The 15,310-nt window shown below is 32.4% G+C and overlaps 1 protein-coding gene across 1 annotated transcript; it reads right to left on the reverse strand.

Annotated features, from left to right (window-relative positions):
• Positions 1–11,737: 11,737 nt before the first annotated feature.
• LOC149565973 (cationic peroxidase 1-like) lies at positions 11,738–14,854 on the reverse strand. Its single transcript, XM_089817312.1, has 4 exons — positions 14,412–14,854; positions 14,114–14,308; positions 12,360–12,525; positions 11,738–12,270 (listed from the first exon to the last, which is right to left on the reverse strand). The coding sequence occupies exons 1-4, from the start codon at positions 14,616–14,618 to the stop codon at positions 11,879–11,881; spliced, it is 960 nt and encodes a 319-aa protein (XP_089673438.1). The 5' UTR covers positions 14,619–14,854; the 3' UTR covers positions 11,738–11,878.
• Between the last annotated feature and the right edge of the window lie 456 nt (positions 14,855–15,310).

Below are 15,310 nucleotides of genomic sequence, written 5' to 3' on the forward strand. Positions count from 1 at the left end.
GGTGCCAATCACATTTTTGTCTTCTAGTCTAGGAACTAGATTCATTGTCTTATTCTTTTCAATTTGTACAATCTCTTCTCTCATGGCTTTACTCTAGTCCACATCTTCTAAGGCATCTTTCACTATTTTAGGTTCATGCATGCTAAGAAAACATGTATCATTTCTCAACCTACTTCTTGTAATTGGTCTTGCATCTTTATCTCTAATAACTAATGCAGCAGGGTGATGACTTTTGACATACTTTGGCAATCTTGGTTTTTCTCTATTTTCCTCATTAGGTCTATCAACTTCTAAATCACTATGTACTTCTCTATCAAGTAGTTCAACATCTCTTTCATGTACACTAATCTTACAATTGCAATGTGCCTCAACTTCATTCTACAACTCGACACCTAATTGTAGCTCTATTCCTGAGTGCAACTTAGTATTCATAGTATGTGACTCGAAAATCACTGAAACTTCTTGTTTATTTGCAATTTGATAAATACACCATCCTCATCAGTAGGCATACCTTCATAAAAGTACACAAAAGATTTTTATTCCTTTGGTTCCTTCATAGGTTCAGCCTCTTGTACTTCTATATATTCATCATATTTCACATTTGCACTTTCTATAACTTTGTTAGTGTTAGTATTTAAGCAATTATAAGCTTTACTTCTTGTGGAATAGCCAAGGAATATACCTTCTTCACATTTTACATTTAATTTACCATCTCTAAATTCTTTGATAATATGACACTTTCCTTCAAATAACTTAAAATATTTTAAATTGGGTGAGTACTTGCACATAGTTCAAGGTATAGATAGTTGTACTGACAACCTCTCTCCAATATTTCAAAGCAACATTCTTCTCCATCATGAGTTTCCTAGCATAGTCCATTATAGATATGTTCCTACTTTTAGCAATTCAATTTTGTGGAGGGGTTCTAGGAGCATATATTTGTCTTTTGATTCCTCTATCATTACAAAACATCTCAAAATCATTTGATGTAAATTCTCCTCCACTGTCAGATCTCAAACATTTCAAACTTTTACCTTTTTCCTTCTCATCTCTTGCTAAATACCACTTAAAATTTTGGAAAGCATCCGATTTCTATTTCAAAAACATAATTGTCGTCATCCTAGAATAATCATCAATAAATATCATAATGTACTTATCACCTTTGTAGCTTTGCACATCAATTGGACCACACAAGTCAGTATGAACAATCTCCAAAATTCCTTTAGAGGTATGAGTCTTACTCTTAAAAATAGACTTTGTCATTTTACCTAACTAACATTGTTTGAAAATTATATTGTTAGGTTGTTGGGCCCACTTGTCATTGCACCAAAAGCCATGACTGTTAGTGAACATGGAACACCACATAATTAACCACCTGTGGGCAGGGGAGCGCATCGCATCACCCAACATGGGTTTCTTCAACTTAGGAAAACCTTTAACACATCTCATGTTACTGATACTAACCAAGTTATGAAAATTAACATGACATAATCTCTTGTGCCATAACCACACATCATCATAGTCTACACTAGATAAGTAGCATCATCCATATCAAGGTAGAATAGATTACCTCTATTTTGATTATCTTTCCCCATTAGTTTTCCATTACTATCATATATCTTAGCAATCTTGTTCTCAAACTCAACCTTCCAACCTGAACTATTTAGTTGTGACACACTGAACAAATTATAGTTAAGTCTTTCAACATAATAAGCATTGTTACATAAAATATTTTTTGTGAGTTTGATAGAACCTTTTCCTTTTATCAAGTATAGTGCATCATTACCAAACCTTACACTATGTTCTTCATTATAATTCAAGGTAATGAACTTACTTTTATCTCCAGTCATATAAAGTGAACACGCATTGTCAATGATCCATCTGTCATTCTTGTTCACACAAGACACTAGTGCAGTTGTCTCATCCTCATTAGAATCATCCTTCATTGCAAAATATACCACTTCATCACCATGATCTTTAGATCCATCTTTTGTTTCCTCTTCTACAATGTAGCAAGACTTCTTGCCTTTCTTTTTTAATCTTTATTCTCCTCATCTCTTCTACTTTTGTACTTGTCTCCACCTATGTAGTTCTTCTTCTCTGTATAGCTAGCAACAATATGACCAACCTCATTGCAATTAAAAAAACATGATAAGTAACTTACCTTAAAATTATCCTTTACCGCTGTTAAATCTCCTTCCAAGTAGTGCTTCAAGTTGTTCTACATCCTCCTCATATGTGTCACTGTCACTAGAAACATATTTTACCTTTTCCTTATTCTTCTCATTAGATTCCTTCAATGACAACTTAGATTTGAAAGAAAATTCAACATTGTCAAATTTGAAGTTGTCAAAATTAGATAGGTCAAAATTAGTGAGCCTACCTACTAGACCTTCAAGAGTTAGATTAAAACCTGGCATACATCTCAAATCTTGTATTGTAGAAACTCTAATAGCATAGATGGGTAGCAATGTTCTCAAAAAATTACTTAATACAGTCTCATCATCTATCTTACCATTTGATCCTCTTATAGAATTAATAACATCTTTTATCCTAGAGAAATATTGAGCAACACTCTCCCCTTCTTGCATCCTCATATCATCAAACTTACCTCTAAGACTTTCATATTTGGCTTATAGAACATTTCTGTCTCCTTCATAAATGGTGTGAAAAGCATCCCACATTTTCTTTTCATCATCACAACCCTTGATGTCATCAAACTCGACATAACTTAGAGTAGAAGCAATCTCCAACATTGCTTGATTATTTTCTTTCTTCTTTTTCAAATCTTCAGAAGTTAGGGCTCCAACAATATTGACATGCTCAGTGATGATAGTAGATTGTGCATGATCTCTAAGACATCATAGGTGTAGCTTCACCAAACTTTTCCATGTGGGAAAGTTATTTATTTTAAGCTTGGGTACCTCTCCTTTTGACATCTTGATCTTTTTGCTTCTAGTACCTTCAAACTAGTCCTGTTAAACGGATGGCTCTAATACCAATTGTTGGAATTCTTTAGAATAATTGAGAGGTGGTTGAATAAGTTATCCATGATCCAAATGTACAAATAAAACTTTTCACAACTTAGTTAACCCATATCCATAAAACATATTCATCATGCATGCATCCATTAGTTCATACAATCACTTAAACTTGTAGGTTATTATTAAATCAACTTTGCAGAAATGTAAGAGTGAAACATAAGAGATTCAATAACATATTTGAAAAAATGATTTTACATGGAAACCCAATTTGGGAAAAACCATTAGTAACATGTTACTCATTCTCACTCTTCTGAAGTGATGCCATGTGAAAGGCCAACCTTGTTAAAGGTTATAATGCACACTATTAAATGTGACCTAGTTAGAGGATTTCAATAACCCTATTAGGAGTGAGTCTTCTTAGAAGACTTTAGATCATTCACTTAGAATGTTAACTAGTTAAAGGATTTACAAATGACTGTTAGGTCAACCTTAATCCAAATTATTTACCCTAGACTGGTACAATTATTAGAGAGTAAACGTAAGGTATGATTTGCTAACAACGTACAACACACTTGCAGATTGTAGATCTTTGTTTTAGTCCTCCATTTTTCTTGTCTTTCACACACTTTAGCTCTGATAGCTTGTTCACCCTTCAAGCATCCGTACCCTTAAGCCTTCTCTCTTTTCTTACCAATAGCAGTATCTTCTATTTGGTCTTTGAATGAAGCAATATGCTAGATTCCTTGTCTTCCTTAGGTTCTCGCACATGACAACCATTGCTTCTGACCAACCATCACTATAGATAGAAAATTAAGATACTTTTTAATTCATCCTCTATCATCCATTTTAGGGTTAGGTAGGATTCAATGAATCTACCCATCTTTTCATTTTAGTCCCCTCTAGAAACTTTTGCTTCAATCCTTTTTGAATTCACCTCAAAAGGGTTTACCATGAATTCTATGCAACCAAATCATCATAGTTATCTTCAATACGCTTCAAAAAATTTAAGAAAACAAAATAGTCATCTCAGAATTGTCAAATCCATGATTTAACATGAATACTAGCACTTGGCATTAATATGTTGTCATTCAGCTTCCATATTGTTCTTCCACATGGCATCAACTAGATAACTCGGCAAACACTAAAGTTTATTTTTGTTCGGCATCAACTAAACTTTACTCGGCTTATACTATATCACTTGACATACACTAAATTTTGACTTTTCTTAGCTCCAATTGATTTTCTACTTGGCTTGCATTAACTTTTCTTGGCACCTACTATCCACTTGGTCAAGCTTGGCAGACTCAATTCTTCTTACTTGGTCTTCTAGACTTAATCAATGTATCCATCATTTGCAACCTTAAGTAGATAATCAATGCACTATAATATCACTTTCTTAACTAATCTTTGTGTAGACACCTAAAAACCTTTAGAACATAAAGTATTTTTATTTTTTGAAAAATTCTTGATGACATCATCATTTATTAATTAATTTATTTATGCCATTAAATCCCTTTATCTTAATTAAAAATATTTAATTAAGGAATCCCTCCCAAAAATGTTTAAATCTTATTTAAACATTATTTCCTTATTTATTAATTTTTTAATTAATAAATTGACCAAAAAACCCAAAATAAATAAAAAATTTATTATTTGCCCAAAACTTGGCCAATTTCTTTAAGACCACTAACCTCTTCCAAAATCTTCTAATCCTTCTTTAATTTTGATTAAAGGCTAATCCCATCATTTCCTACCCCTAATCCCAACTCAAAATATTTAATTAAGATTAAATATTAATCCTCATGTTTATTAAAAAAGTTTTAATAAATATCTCCTCAACCCAAACCCTTGAAATAAATAAAACTTTATTTATTTCCTAAAAATCTAATTTATCCTCATACTAAGAAGTTCTAGACTCTTCTAGAAAGTCTTCATCCTCATCCTAGGAAGTTCTAGACTATTCTAAAAAGTCTTTATCCTCATCCAAAGTCTAGACTCTTCTAGAAGATGTCTTTAAACCTAATCCTAATCCCCTCCTAACCTTGTCACATTCTCTAAACATGGGTTAAGACTTACTAACCCAAGCCAAAGTTAACAAATATCTCCTCCTTCACCCACCCTCATTAAATGCCATCCACTTGCCTATCCCTAAGCTAATCCTAAACCATCCTAATCCATCCTCTAATCATTTGCACAATCCTAAGCAAGCTTAAAACCCTCCTAATCAAGCCCAAGTCGAAATTGCTCTCATCTCCCTCAAAATATCTCAACCATAAAACTTTATGAAGCCCACTAGGCCATAAATGACTCTTCCAAGCCCTTTTATTGCTCTTACAAGCCATTATGAGGGTCTTTATGAAGATTTTATCCCTTGAGCCTCCTTTGTTGACTCATCCTTCCCCTTTCCTCTATCCTCTCACCATGTGACATGTGTCACTCCTTGATTGGCTGTAAGGAAGCACAATCCATGTGCTCTCCTCTCATGCAATCTGAGCCCTCCATGAGCTTTTTCCCATCCTTGCATCTTAGCCCAAAATCCCTCAAGCCTCTTGCCTATAAATTGGATCCTTCCCCTTTGCAAAAGAACACAATCCATGAAGTAAAGTCATAATTCCATTTTAAGAAGCCATTTTACATCAAAACCATACACTCACACCCAAATTCCAACTCCATTTGAAGCCATTTTTGAATCATAAGCTTCAGCATACATCCTATCTATTTAGACAAAGCCACTCAACAAGAGAGCTTCTCATTAAGAGAGCCCATTAATGGCTCATATTCTCAATTGAGAGCTCATCTTAGTCTATCTTGAAGTTTTTGAATTTTGTTTAGTTTGTAGAAGCTTTATTTAAATTTAGTTTCTATTAGCATACTAACATTGCTCATATACATTTTGTACTCCTTTTTCATACCATAACTCAACCTTTTCTCTAGGTGCTATTGCTATCTCTTTTGATCAAAACCTCCTTATCAATCAAATATAATAGTGCTCAAATCAACTAAACAATTGTCTTACTAGCAAGTAGCAGGTTTGACATCAATGACAAAATAATGATTGAAATACATTATCATACTTGTATTAATCTATTTTCAACATTTTTATACTATGATAATGTACTTATCCTTATGGTTTTTTTTCTAATAATCACTTTTGGATCCATGAAGAAACCCATAATCTTGTTCTAGGGAGCCTTAAAAACCCTATAGGTCTCTTTGATTCAGAGCCACACCTTGGAAAACTCAGGAGGAATCAGTCACTCAACTGAGTTGCTTCAAGGGGCATCTACAACCTTCAGGATCACACACTAAAATCATATTCAATAAACAAAACTTTGAAAATAAAATCTCCCCAAAATATCTTCTTGCTTCCTTTGGATAGACCCGCACTCAGACATGAATAACTTTCAAACCAAAAATGATTTACTCAATCCAACCGTTGATATTTGGCGTAACTAGGTTTCAAACAACATATAAAAATTTGAGAGAAATCCAACAGTTCAAACTCAAGATATTGACTCCGCATCAAAGTACATTTTTTTTTGCAATTGTTATTCCCTAAACTGATTGCCATGAGAAATATATGAAGCATAACAATAGAACCATAATCTTGAAAAAAAACGCAGGAAACCAAAAGAGACATAAAACTTTCCATTCCTCCCCAAGTTCGAATCATTTTTTACATAAAAGATTGACTTTTTAACAACCAAAGTCTGACTTGCCTTGCTATCCAGTAGTAATAAAAATGTTTTCTTTTCCATCTAAGAATAGGAATCTGAGAGACGTTTTACCATCAATACCATGCAACAATCATGGATATTCTTGTAACTGCTAAGAATAGAAATCTGAAAGATGTTTTACCATCAATACCATGCAACAATCATGGATATTCTTGTAACTGCTAAGAATAGGAATCTGAAAGATGCTTTACCATCAATACCATGCAGAAATCATGGATATTCTTGTAACTGCTAAGAATAAGAATCTGAAAGATGTTTTACCATCAATACCATGCAGCAATCATGGGTATTCTTGTAACTACCTATTATCTGTCACCAGTATTTGATGGAATTCTCTTTAATTATTTAGCACAACTACGAATTAAAACAACTATTCTAATTTTAAAATCCACACACCTGGTCCTAGGTGGCTATATCTGGAGAGCTCATCGAATTGCTACTCTAGGTATGCCACCACATGTAGGACATTATTGAAAACATTTAAATTTAAAACACACACAAAACGTAAAACATTACTTATCATATTTTCCACTCTGCTACTGCAGCATACTCCCCTGTAGAAAGAATCTCAAGTCCACTTGAGATGAGATCTTGAACGGATGAACCATACTTGTTGATTTGTTTCTCATCCATACAGATAGCCTCTGTCACTGGTTTGTTCTTCCATTTGACTAAATACTGAGTGTATTGTCGTCTGCGAGTCTTCTTTATTTTTGTATCTAGGATTTTCTCCAATTGAGGTGGTGTTGGTTTAGGTACTTGTTGCAGATCTTCTGTTACTGAATCTTCATGTACCGCTTGTGTTTTAGAACCTTTGTATCATGTGAGATCACAAACATTGAATATGGGTGAAATACCAATGTCTGTAGGTAACTGAATTTTGTATGCATTATGTCCATATTTTTCCAGAATTTGACAAGGACCAACCTTGATAAATGTACTAGGAGCGTTAGACAATCCAAATGGCATTACCTTCCATTCATATAATCCCTCATTTGTCTTAAATGTTGTTTTCCATTCATCTCCTGGCCTAATTCTTATCTGATGATACCCACTTTTTAAATCAATCTTTGAAAAATATCTTGCTTTCCCTAAACAATCCAGTAAATCTTCTATTCTAGGCATTGGAAATCTGTACCTTATAGTGATGTTGTTCAGTGCTCTTGAATCTGTGCATAGTCTCCATGTTCCTTCTTTCTTTGGTGCTAGGACTGCAAGTACTGCGCATGGGCTTAAACTTTTACCAATCAAACCAGCCTCGAGCAACTCTTCAATTTGTCTTGCCATTACTTCATTTTGTTGTGGTGTTAGCTTATATGCCACCTTGTTGGGTAATGTTGATCCTGGTATGAGATCAATACAATGACTGATTTCTCGCACTGGTGGGAGACTTCTTGGTATTCCATCAGCTATAATTTCTTTGCACTTGTCCAAAATTGGTTCCACTTCTTCAGGCACCTTTTCCTTCTTCTTTTCTGTCTCTTCCACCTTCAAGTTTGAAGACTCCATCTCTGAATTTTCTTCCTCAGTCTGATTTTCAGCATCATTCTATAATTTATTTTTGAGTACAGGAACCAGTGCAAATAGTGGACACTTCTTTCCTTTCACCTCTTTCATAAATTCTTTCTTACCCATCACCATAACTTTGGCTTCTGCGGCTTTGGATTCTTCCTGACTTGGCTCAACTAAAGGTATCAATTCAATGACCTTTCCATTCTTTGTAATGGTATACGTATTCTTCACTCCATCGTGATGTGCCTTGAGATCATATTGCCATGGTCTGCCAAAAAGTAAATGGCATGCATCCATATTAACAATATCAAACAATAATCTATCTTTATAGGCTCCAATCTGAAATTCCACCCAAGCTTGCTCTTCTACTATAGTCTGTTGTCCTTTATTTAACCAAGATACTTTGTAAGGATACGGGTGTTGTATTCTTGGTAGCTTTAACTTTTCCACCATTTCAAGAGACACAAAATTTTCTGTAGAACCAGAGTCTACCAGTACCTTACAAACTTTTCCTCCAGATTTATAGGTAGTTCTAAAAATGGACTTCCTTTGTGGTGGTTCTTTGACAGGCATTTTCAACAGTTTTCTTCTCATCATAAGTGCTTCCCCCTTTTCTGGATAACCATAACTTTCTGAATCTTCTTGTAAATCTGCTTCTTGTGCCAGGTGTATTCTCTTTTCGCCATGAGTACTAGAGCTTGCTTTTGCTAGACATTTGTGTGCCATATGACCTTCCTGATTACAGTTGTAGCATCTTATTGGTCCATTCATCCTTCCTGGTGATCTTTCTCTAAAATTTGGCCTTCTACCTCTGAAACTTCCTCTAAAATTATCAAACTTGTTAACTTCATTATGCAGCTCGATTTGTGGTTGAAAATTTGGACTTCTTCCTCTAAATGTACCTCTTCCTCTGAATGGCTGCCTTCCTCTACCTCTATTGTTATTTTCTTGTCTCCTTTTGATTTTCTCTTCCACCTTCAAAGCTAGCTGATAGCACTTAGCTACGGTGTTAGGACTCAGCAACTGCAACTCTTCTTGTATGTTCATCCTCAAACCATTTAGGTATCTTGCTACTTTGATACTCTCAGGTTCTGCAAATTTTGATTAATTTTTTTTAACTTCTTAGTTTAGTGGTGTTCCAAATCACCCTCGAAATCTTTCTATGTGAGGTTTTGGGTCTCTTCAAAACCTATTGTTTTGTTAATCAAAAACTTGATGAACACAATGTACAATGATAAATAGATTGATCAATTATAGTACATGCTTTGACAACTCTAATTATTAATATATAATATCATTAATACAAATTGTGTAAGTGACATTTCTCATATAGGCAATGTTAGAGAGAGGATTACGTAATATATTTATATGTATTTTAATCACATTACATGAAAAAGCTAATATTATTTATCTTATATGACCTAGAATATGTGAAATGGATGGGGTAAGATAATATCTCATCAGAAAATAACACTTATAAAAAGATTCCTTGGAATGAAATAAACTCAATATGTGAATATGGCCTATTGGGTGAGCTAGATAGATAAAACACCTAATTTACACCAACAAGAAAGGTGAAAATAGACACTATAAATATTGTCAATGATATATACATTCACCATTGGCTCATTTTTAGAGCTACTTTAAAAAATTTCAAGAAGCAATTGTGTACCATGATAATTGTCTCTAGTCTACATGATTGTCATTCTTAGCATATGATATTTCATAATTTTTGTACATATGATGCTATTTGTAAACTTTTAAGAATTGCATGGTTTTCTTCTTTCATGTTTATGTTACTATTTCTTTACATATTTTTGTGTACATATTTCTTACATGTGGTAGTTCTAACCAAACAAGGAGAATGTAGTGTATAAATAACACTCCTATGTCAATATTAAAGAGAACTAATAGAACCTAAACATATCGCTTATATTTCTACTCACATCTTTATCCTACTACATGATTTTCTTAAATGGAAGAAAATGTTAATTCTACTAAATTTGGTAATGTATTTTAGCACCACTTTTTTGTTCACGGGAACTATGTAAGAAAATAATGGCATATATGTTATATTTATTTTATTGTTCCTATGGAGGTTTTAGATTAGGTGTATGAAGATACAAAGGATATGAGATAGCCACATTTATGTACTTGGATTACATATCCTATAATAATTTTATATTTTCCTTTTATGTTCGTATATAATGTTCATATACATTAAAATAAATGTTTCAAAATGGGGAAAAGATAATTATGAAACTCTACTCATCTTTAAAAATACTTGTGGATTTAATAGTGTTAATAGTTTTTTGCATTAATATTTTAGATCAGGCTTTATGGTCCATCATCTGCATGATAGATGCTCTCTATCAAGCATCTTGATGATGGATGATAGAATGTGATCTAAAATGTTGAATTGACACTATGGAGTCCATAAGAAATTTTGAAAAGGTAGTTATGGATTTTGGAAATCTACATTCTCTTTTGTACCCATGTCAATCACCTTTTCTATTGAAATCATTTAAACTCACTTCCATGCATCCAGCTTTACGTCATCCCTAATTACATGCATTCCTACATATTATCCATTATTATTTATTTTCTAGATGTGCAACACACAAATGAATGCACAAATTCTCACACATGGACAAATTCATATAATTGCCACACATAGACCTATGATTTCTTATATAGAGGATATCCAACAACACCGACTCTCAATGCTTAGACACATAAGATTGACAAAAACATTTAAATTTTTAACTACCCAACCCATTCCATTTTTTCATAAGTTGATGTGGGCCACCTCAATGTTTGATGTTCAAATCCATTCATATGTGCAACTAAACATATAAAAGGAATCATTATAGCTCACTACTAAACTACAATGATAAATTATTTATAGCAAGACTACAATTTGGAGCACTAAAAGAACCAATTGTATAAATAATTTACAAATTTAAAAAATGTGTAGTTGAGAATATTATCGCTAAAAATAAACCCATGGTCATAAAGGAAATATGACAAGAGTTTGATTGTGAAGTGCTTGACCTTTGTAATCTACAAATGTCATTCAATGTATTTTTACATGTTATAGTCCTTGCATATATTAAAATATTGGCAATTAGGGTACCATTGGCTGTAGAAATTCACATGGTATTATATTGATTGGTGGGTTATAGAAAAATATGATTTATTAGATCATTATTGCAAAACTTTTATTTTCTAAAACACGTAAATTCAACCCATAAACACACTATCTAAACATATTAGATTATAAATAGAAATATTTTTTAATTAAAATAAATAAATATTTATATACAATAATAGCATTATTTTCAAAATCATTTATCAATTGTAATCACACTAAGCTAAACAGAGAATTATAGAGCGATTTGATTTTGTCCATATGGTCTATTGGTATGCACCAAAATGATGGTCACAGTTCTTAACAAAATATTAAAATGATCAGAATCTTATGCAAATGCTTTTAAGTCCCAGTTCTTAACAAAACACTAAAATGATCAGAATCTTATACAAATGCTTTTAAGATCAGAAAACTAGTTAAATAAATTACAACGATGAAACGCTAATGTTTCTACCATCAATCATATATCTACTTCCAAATAATACAGAACACATTTAGTTTGGTTTTCTACAATTCTTTCGAATTTGCCCATTTTTGCCGGTTAGAGGATTGATTTTTCCCATTTTCATCATGGCATTTGCAAAATCTAGGAAGAATTGTGTTTGATTTGTAGAATAGGTCAAGACCAGAGAATCAGTAAATGCTCCATTAAATAGCTCCTGATCAGAGTGAAAAAGTGCTTTCTTGCTTATCAGATTTTTATAATAGCTATTATCAAAAACAAAGGGAGTTTGAAGATCCAGGCGAGAAAGATTGAAATCTCCAATGCCACGAGTACTTGGGCAGACAGCCTTCAGTGAAGCTGCAAACGCAGGATCTATGTTTGTATCGTTGTAAATGCGAGCTCTGAACGTTTTACATTGGGCTTTACCGATCGTATGAGCACCTGAAAACAATTAAACTTTGAATGTTTAATGTTTTAACTTATTAAATTAGATACTATATTCATATTCAATGACAGAGATTCTATTTTACCTGAGAGGGCAACAAGGTCTATAGCGGAAAGACCCTTGGCACTGAAAAATGAAATCAAAGAAGTGAGATTGGATGAAGAGGGTGGCAGTTGTGTGTTAGCAGTACTTAGACTGGCATTTGTGGAGTCTCTCCTTCCTTGCATCACTTCCCATGTTGGTCCTCCCAGCTACAGACCAATAAACATTTAATTTCAAGCTTTAGAAACAGTTCCCTCTCTATATATGGAGAGAATATAACTTTAAGTTCCAATATTGTATTAATATAGATAATTTCTATAATATACAATCTTAAGAGTTTGGGTGTGTTTAAATTTCAGTTTGTAAGATTATTCATAAAATCTGAGACAATATTCTATGATTTTTTCTGCAATTTTTTTTTAATCATAAGTCATGTCATTCAAATGATTAACTTATACGTCATGGCAATCAAATAGATTAACTTTTAAATTTGATTAACTAAATTTTAAGATAAACTTTGAATAATTTTTTATATTTTTCATCTTTTGTGACAAACTGTCTTATCCCAAATGTTAGTGGAAAAAGTATATATAGTTTGAAATGTAATATTGTTTTTTATAAATTTTGTTTATGAATAAATAATTTTGGTAGTTAAAATATTTTTTCTTTTATTTTATTTAAATTCACAATCTTTAAATAGTATTTTCTAAGAAAATAAAACAATAGAAGATGATAGAATATTATAGATAAATATAATAAAAATTATAATCATTTTAATTGACAAGAGTGTTAGTTGGCATTATATTTTTTTAAATAGAAGAATTTAGAAAGCTAATTGGAACATATTAATTTTTTATTGAGTTTAGACAACGCACAAGTATGATATTTTGAAATTAAAATTCTATATTAATTGTTTAACAATGTTAATTAATAGGATGTTCTTAAATCAAATGATTATGTTCAAAGTAGTGAGGTTAAAGTACACAAGATCATTGTTTTAAAATCATTAGTTTATGTAGAAAATATAATAATCTTAAGAATATATAAGTATGATATTTTTTAATCAAAAGTTTAGAAAATCAAGTACAAAACATTTTACTTAAAAATGTGCATTGTCTTGAAATAAATAGACAAGAAAAGAAAATTTGTTAAGCAAACTACATGGAAATATAGCCATGTCAAACATTGCCTTCTGTAAAATAAAAAGTGTACTATCATAAGTTTGATGGAATATCATTGTCAATAAAAAAATTAATATGGTAATCATTGTAATTGATAATTATTTAATAATAAATATGTTATTTTTAATGAGAAGAGTTTTAAATTAGTAGTTTAATTATATATAACGAAAATATAATTGTGATTAAATATAATCTATCTTATTGTTAAATCAAAACTTTAAGATGGCAATCAAAACATACTCACTCTTTATTCTAATAATGATTAAATATAATGTATACTATTGCTAAATCAAAAGTTTTGAATGACAACTTAAACGTTCACTCTTTACATAAAGAATATAATAAATTAATAGGTACATGATTTTGAATGAAAGAACTTAATTTTGATAGAATGATAAGCATTACCTTCCATAAAAGTCTTATACTATATGCTTGATGAACTATTGCTTGCTATTAATTGATCACTATGTAAATAATATGATATGTTTTTAAATGAAAAGCTTAAAAGCCAACAATGTATTGTGTTTTTAAATGAAAGAATTTTAAAAGCCCACTTTGCTTTTAAAATGATCTATTTATCAAAGTGATAAAGGAAGTAGAAGGGAAGATAGCTTACCGCGACAACAGAATCACGAGCAGCAATGGCAACAATGTCTGCACAAGACACAACACCACTGCAAACACCCTCCACCTGAGTTTTAATGATGTCGATCAGATCGAATCCTCGTACAGAATTGTTAGCATTCGGAGCCGCACTCTTTTCTCCTTTTATAGTGGGCGAGTCGTCCAACAGTACAGACCCATCACATCCCTGGAAAACCATTTCATCATTTCAGCACAACAACTCCTCCAAATCCAAAACACAAAAGAACCCAATAAACCAAAACAATGCAAAATAGTGGAAAGAACTTTACATGAACGAAACAATCGTGAAAATGAAGTTGAAGCATTGCAGCAGCATTCCGTTTATCCTTATCCACTAATTGTTTAACAGCGGCCTTCACTGTCGACAACGCCTGTGGACACTTTTTCTCGTAAAATCTGGACCGTAGATGCCCGTCCACCTCAATTGAACAAAATATTATCAAGGCCATGCAAACAATGAAACTCCTCTTCGTCATGTTAACCAGAGCTGGTTATCGCTGTACTGTAAAAAGCAAGGAGAAATAGTGGAACTTGGAATGGAAAACTGTAGAGCAAAATTGCCTTCTTATAGTAGTTGAGAGAAAAATTCAACAGACAAAGTTTGAGCCAATAAATTAAGCTCTGTGAGATTCACGTTGGGTGATTGACAATAAGTAAATGCTTTAAATCATTCTCCCGCTTTCACATCGCACAACAATTTCTTCAAATTTCTTCCCGTTTCCCACCTTTGTAATCCAAACAGTCGACAAAACTTTACCCAGATTCCAAAAGTGTCTTTCGCTTCTATTTTCCCCTGCCTCGCTGACTAATTATGCTATTTTATATTGATTATAATTCGCTGACTGGACATTTTTTCTACAGTCGTTTAAATCATGTGCACATGTGCTTCTCAGTTCCACTTGACCGGAGATCATTACTTTACTCTCAAATATTCTTATATCCATTTTGTGATAGTCCTTCAACACGCGTGTTTCCATAAAGTAGGAGTGATTTGAATGTGTACTCATCAAAGTTGGATATCAATAATTTCATTTCAGTCTGCCCCGTTGCAGTGAACAATTGTACTTTTATGTAACATGACAGATTTTGTCACTGAAAATTGTTAATTAAGAAGCTTAGTTTAAATGTAATTGTTTGCACACTTGTTTGATTTGAGTTAGACCAACTC

The sequence above is a fragment of the Cupressus sempervirens genome, chromosome 3 (assembly GCF_028749045.1).
Source record: "Cupressus sempervirens isolate cs-2001-9-10 chromosome 3, ASM2874904v1, whole genome shotgun sequence".
NCBI lineage: Eukaryota > Viridiplantae > Streptophyta > Pinopsida > Cupressales > Cupressaceae > Cupressus > Cupressus sempervirens.

Bases quoted from the DNA above. Each gene is read 5' to 3' on its own strand.
- LOC149565973 (XM_089817312.1), bottom strand. From the start codon at position 14,618: ATGACGAAGAGGAGTTTCATTGTTTGCATGGCCTTGATAATATTTTGT. The intron at 12,526-14,113 runs GTAAGCTATCTT...ATTGGTCTGTAG, and splicing joins CTCGTGATTCTGTTGTCGCG to CTGGGAGGACCAACATGGGA. The intron at 12,271-12,359 runs GTAAAATAGAAT...AATTGTTTTCAG, and splicing joins AGACCTTGTTGCCCTCTCAG to GTGCTCATACGATCGGTAAA.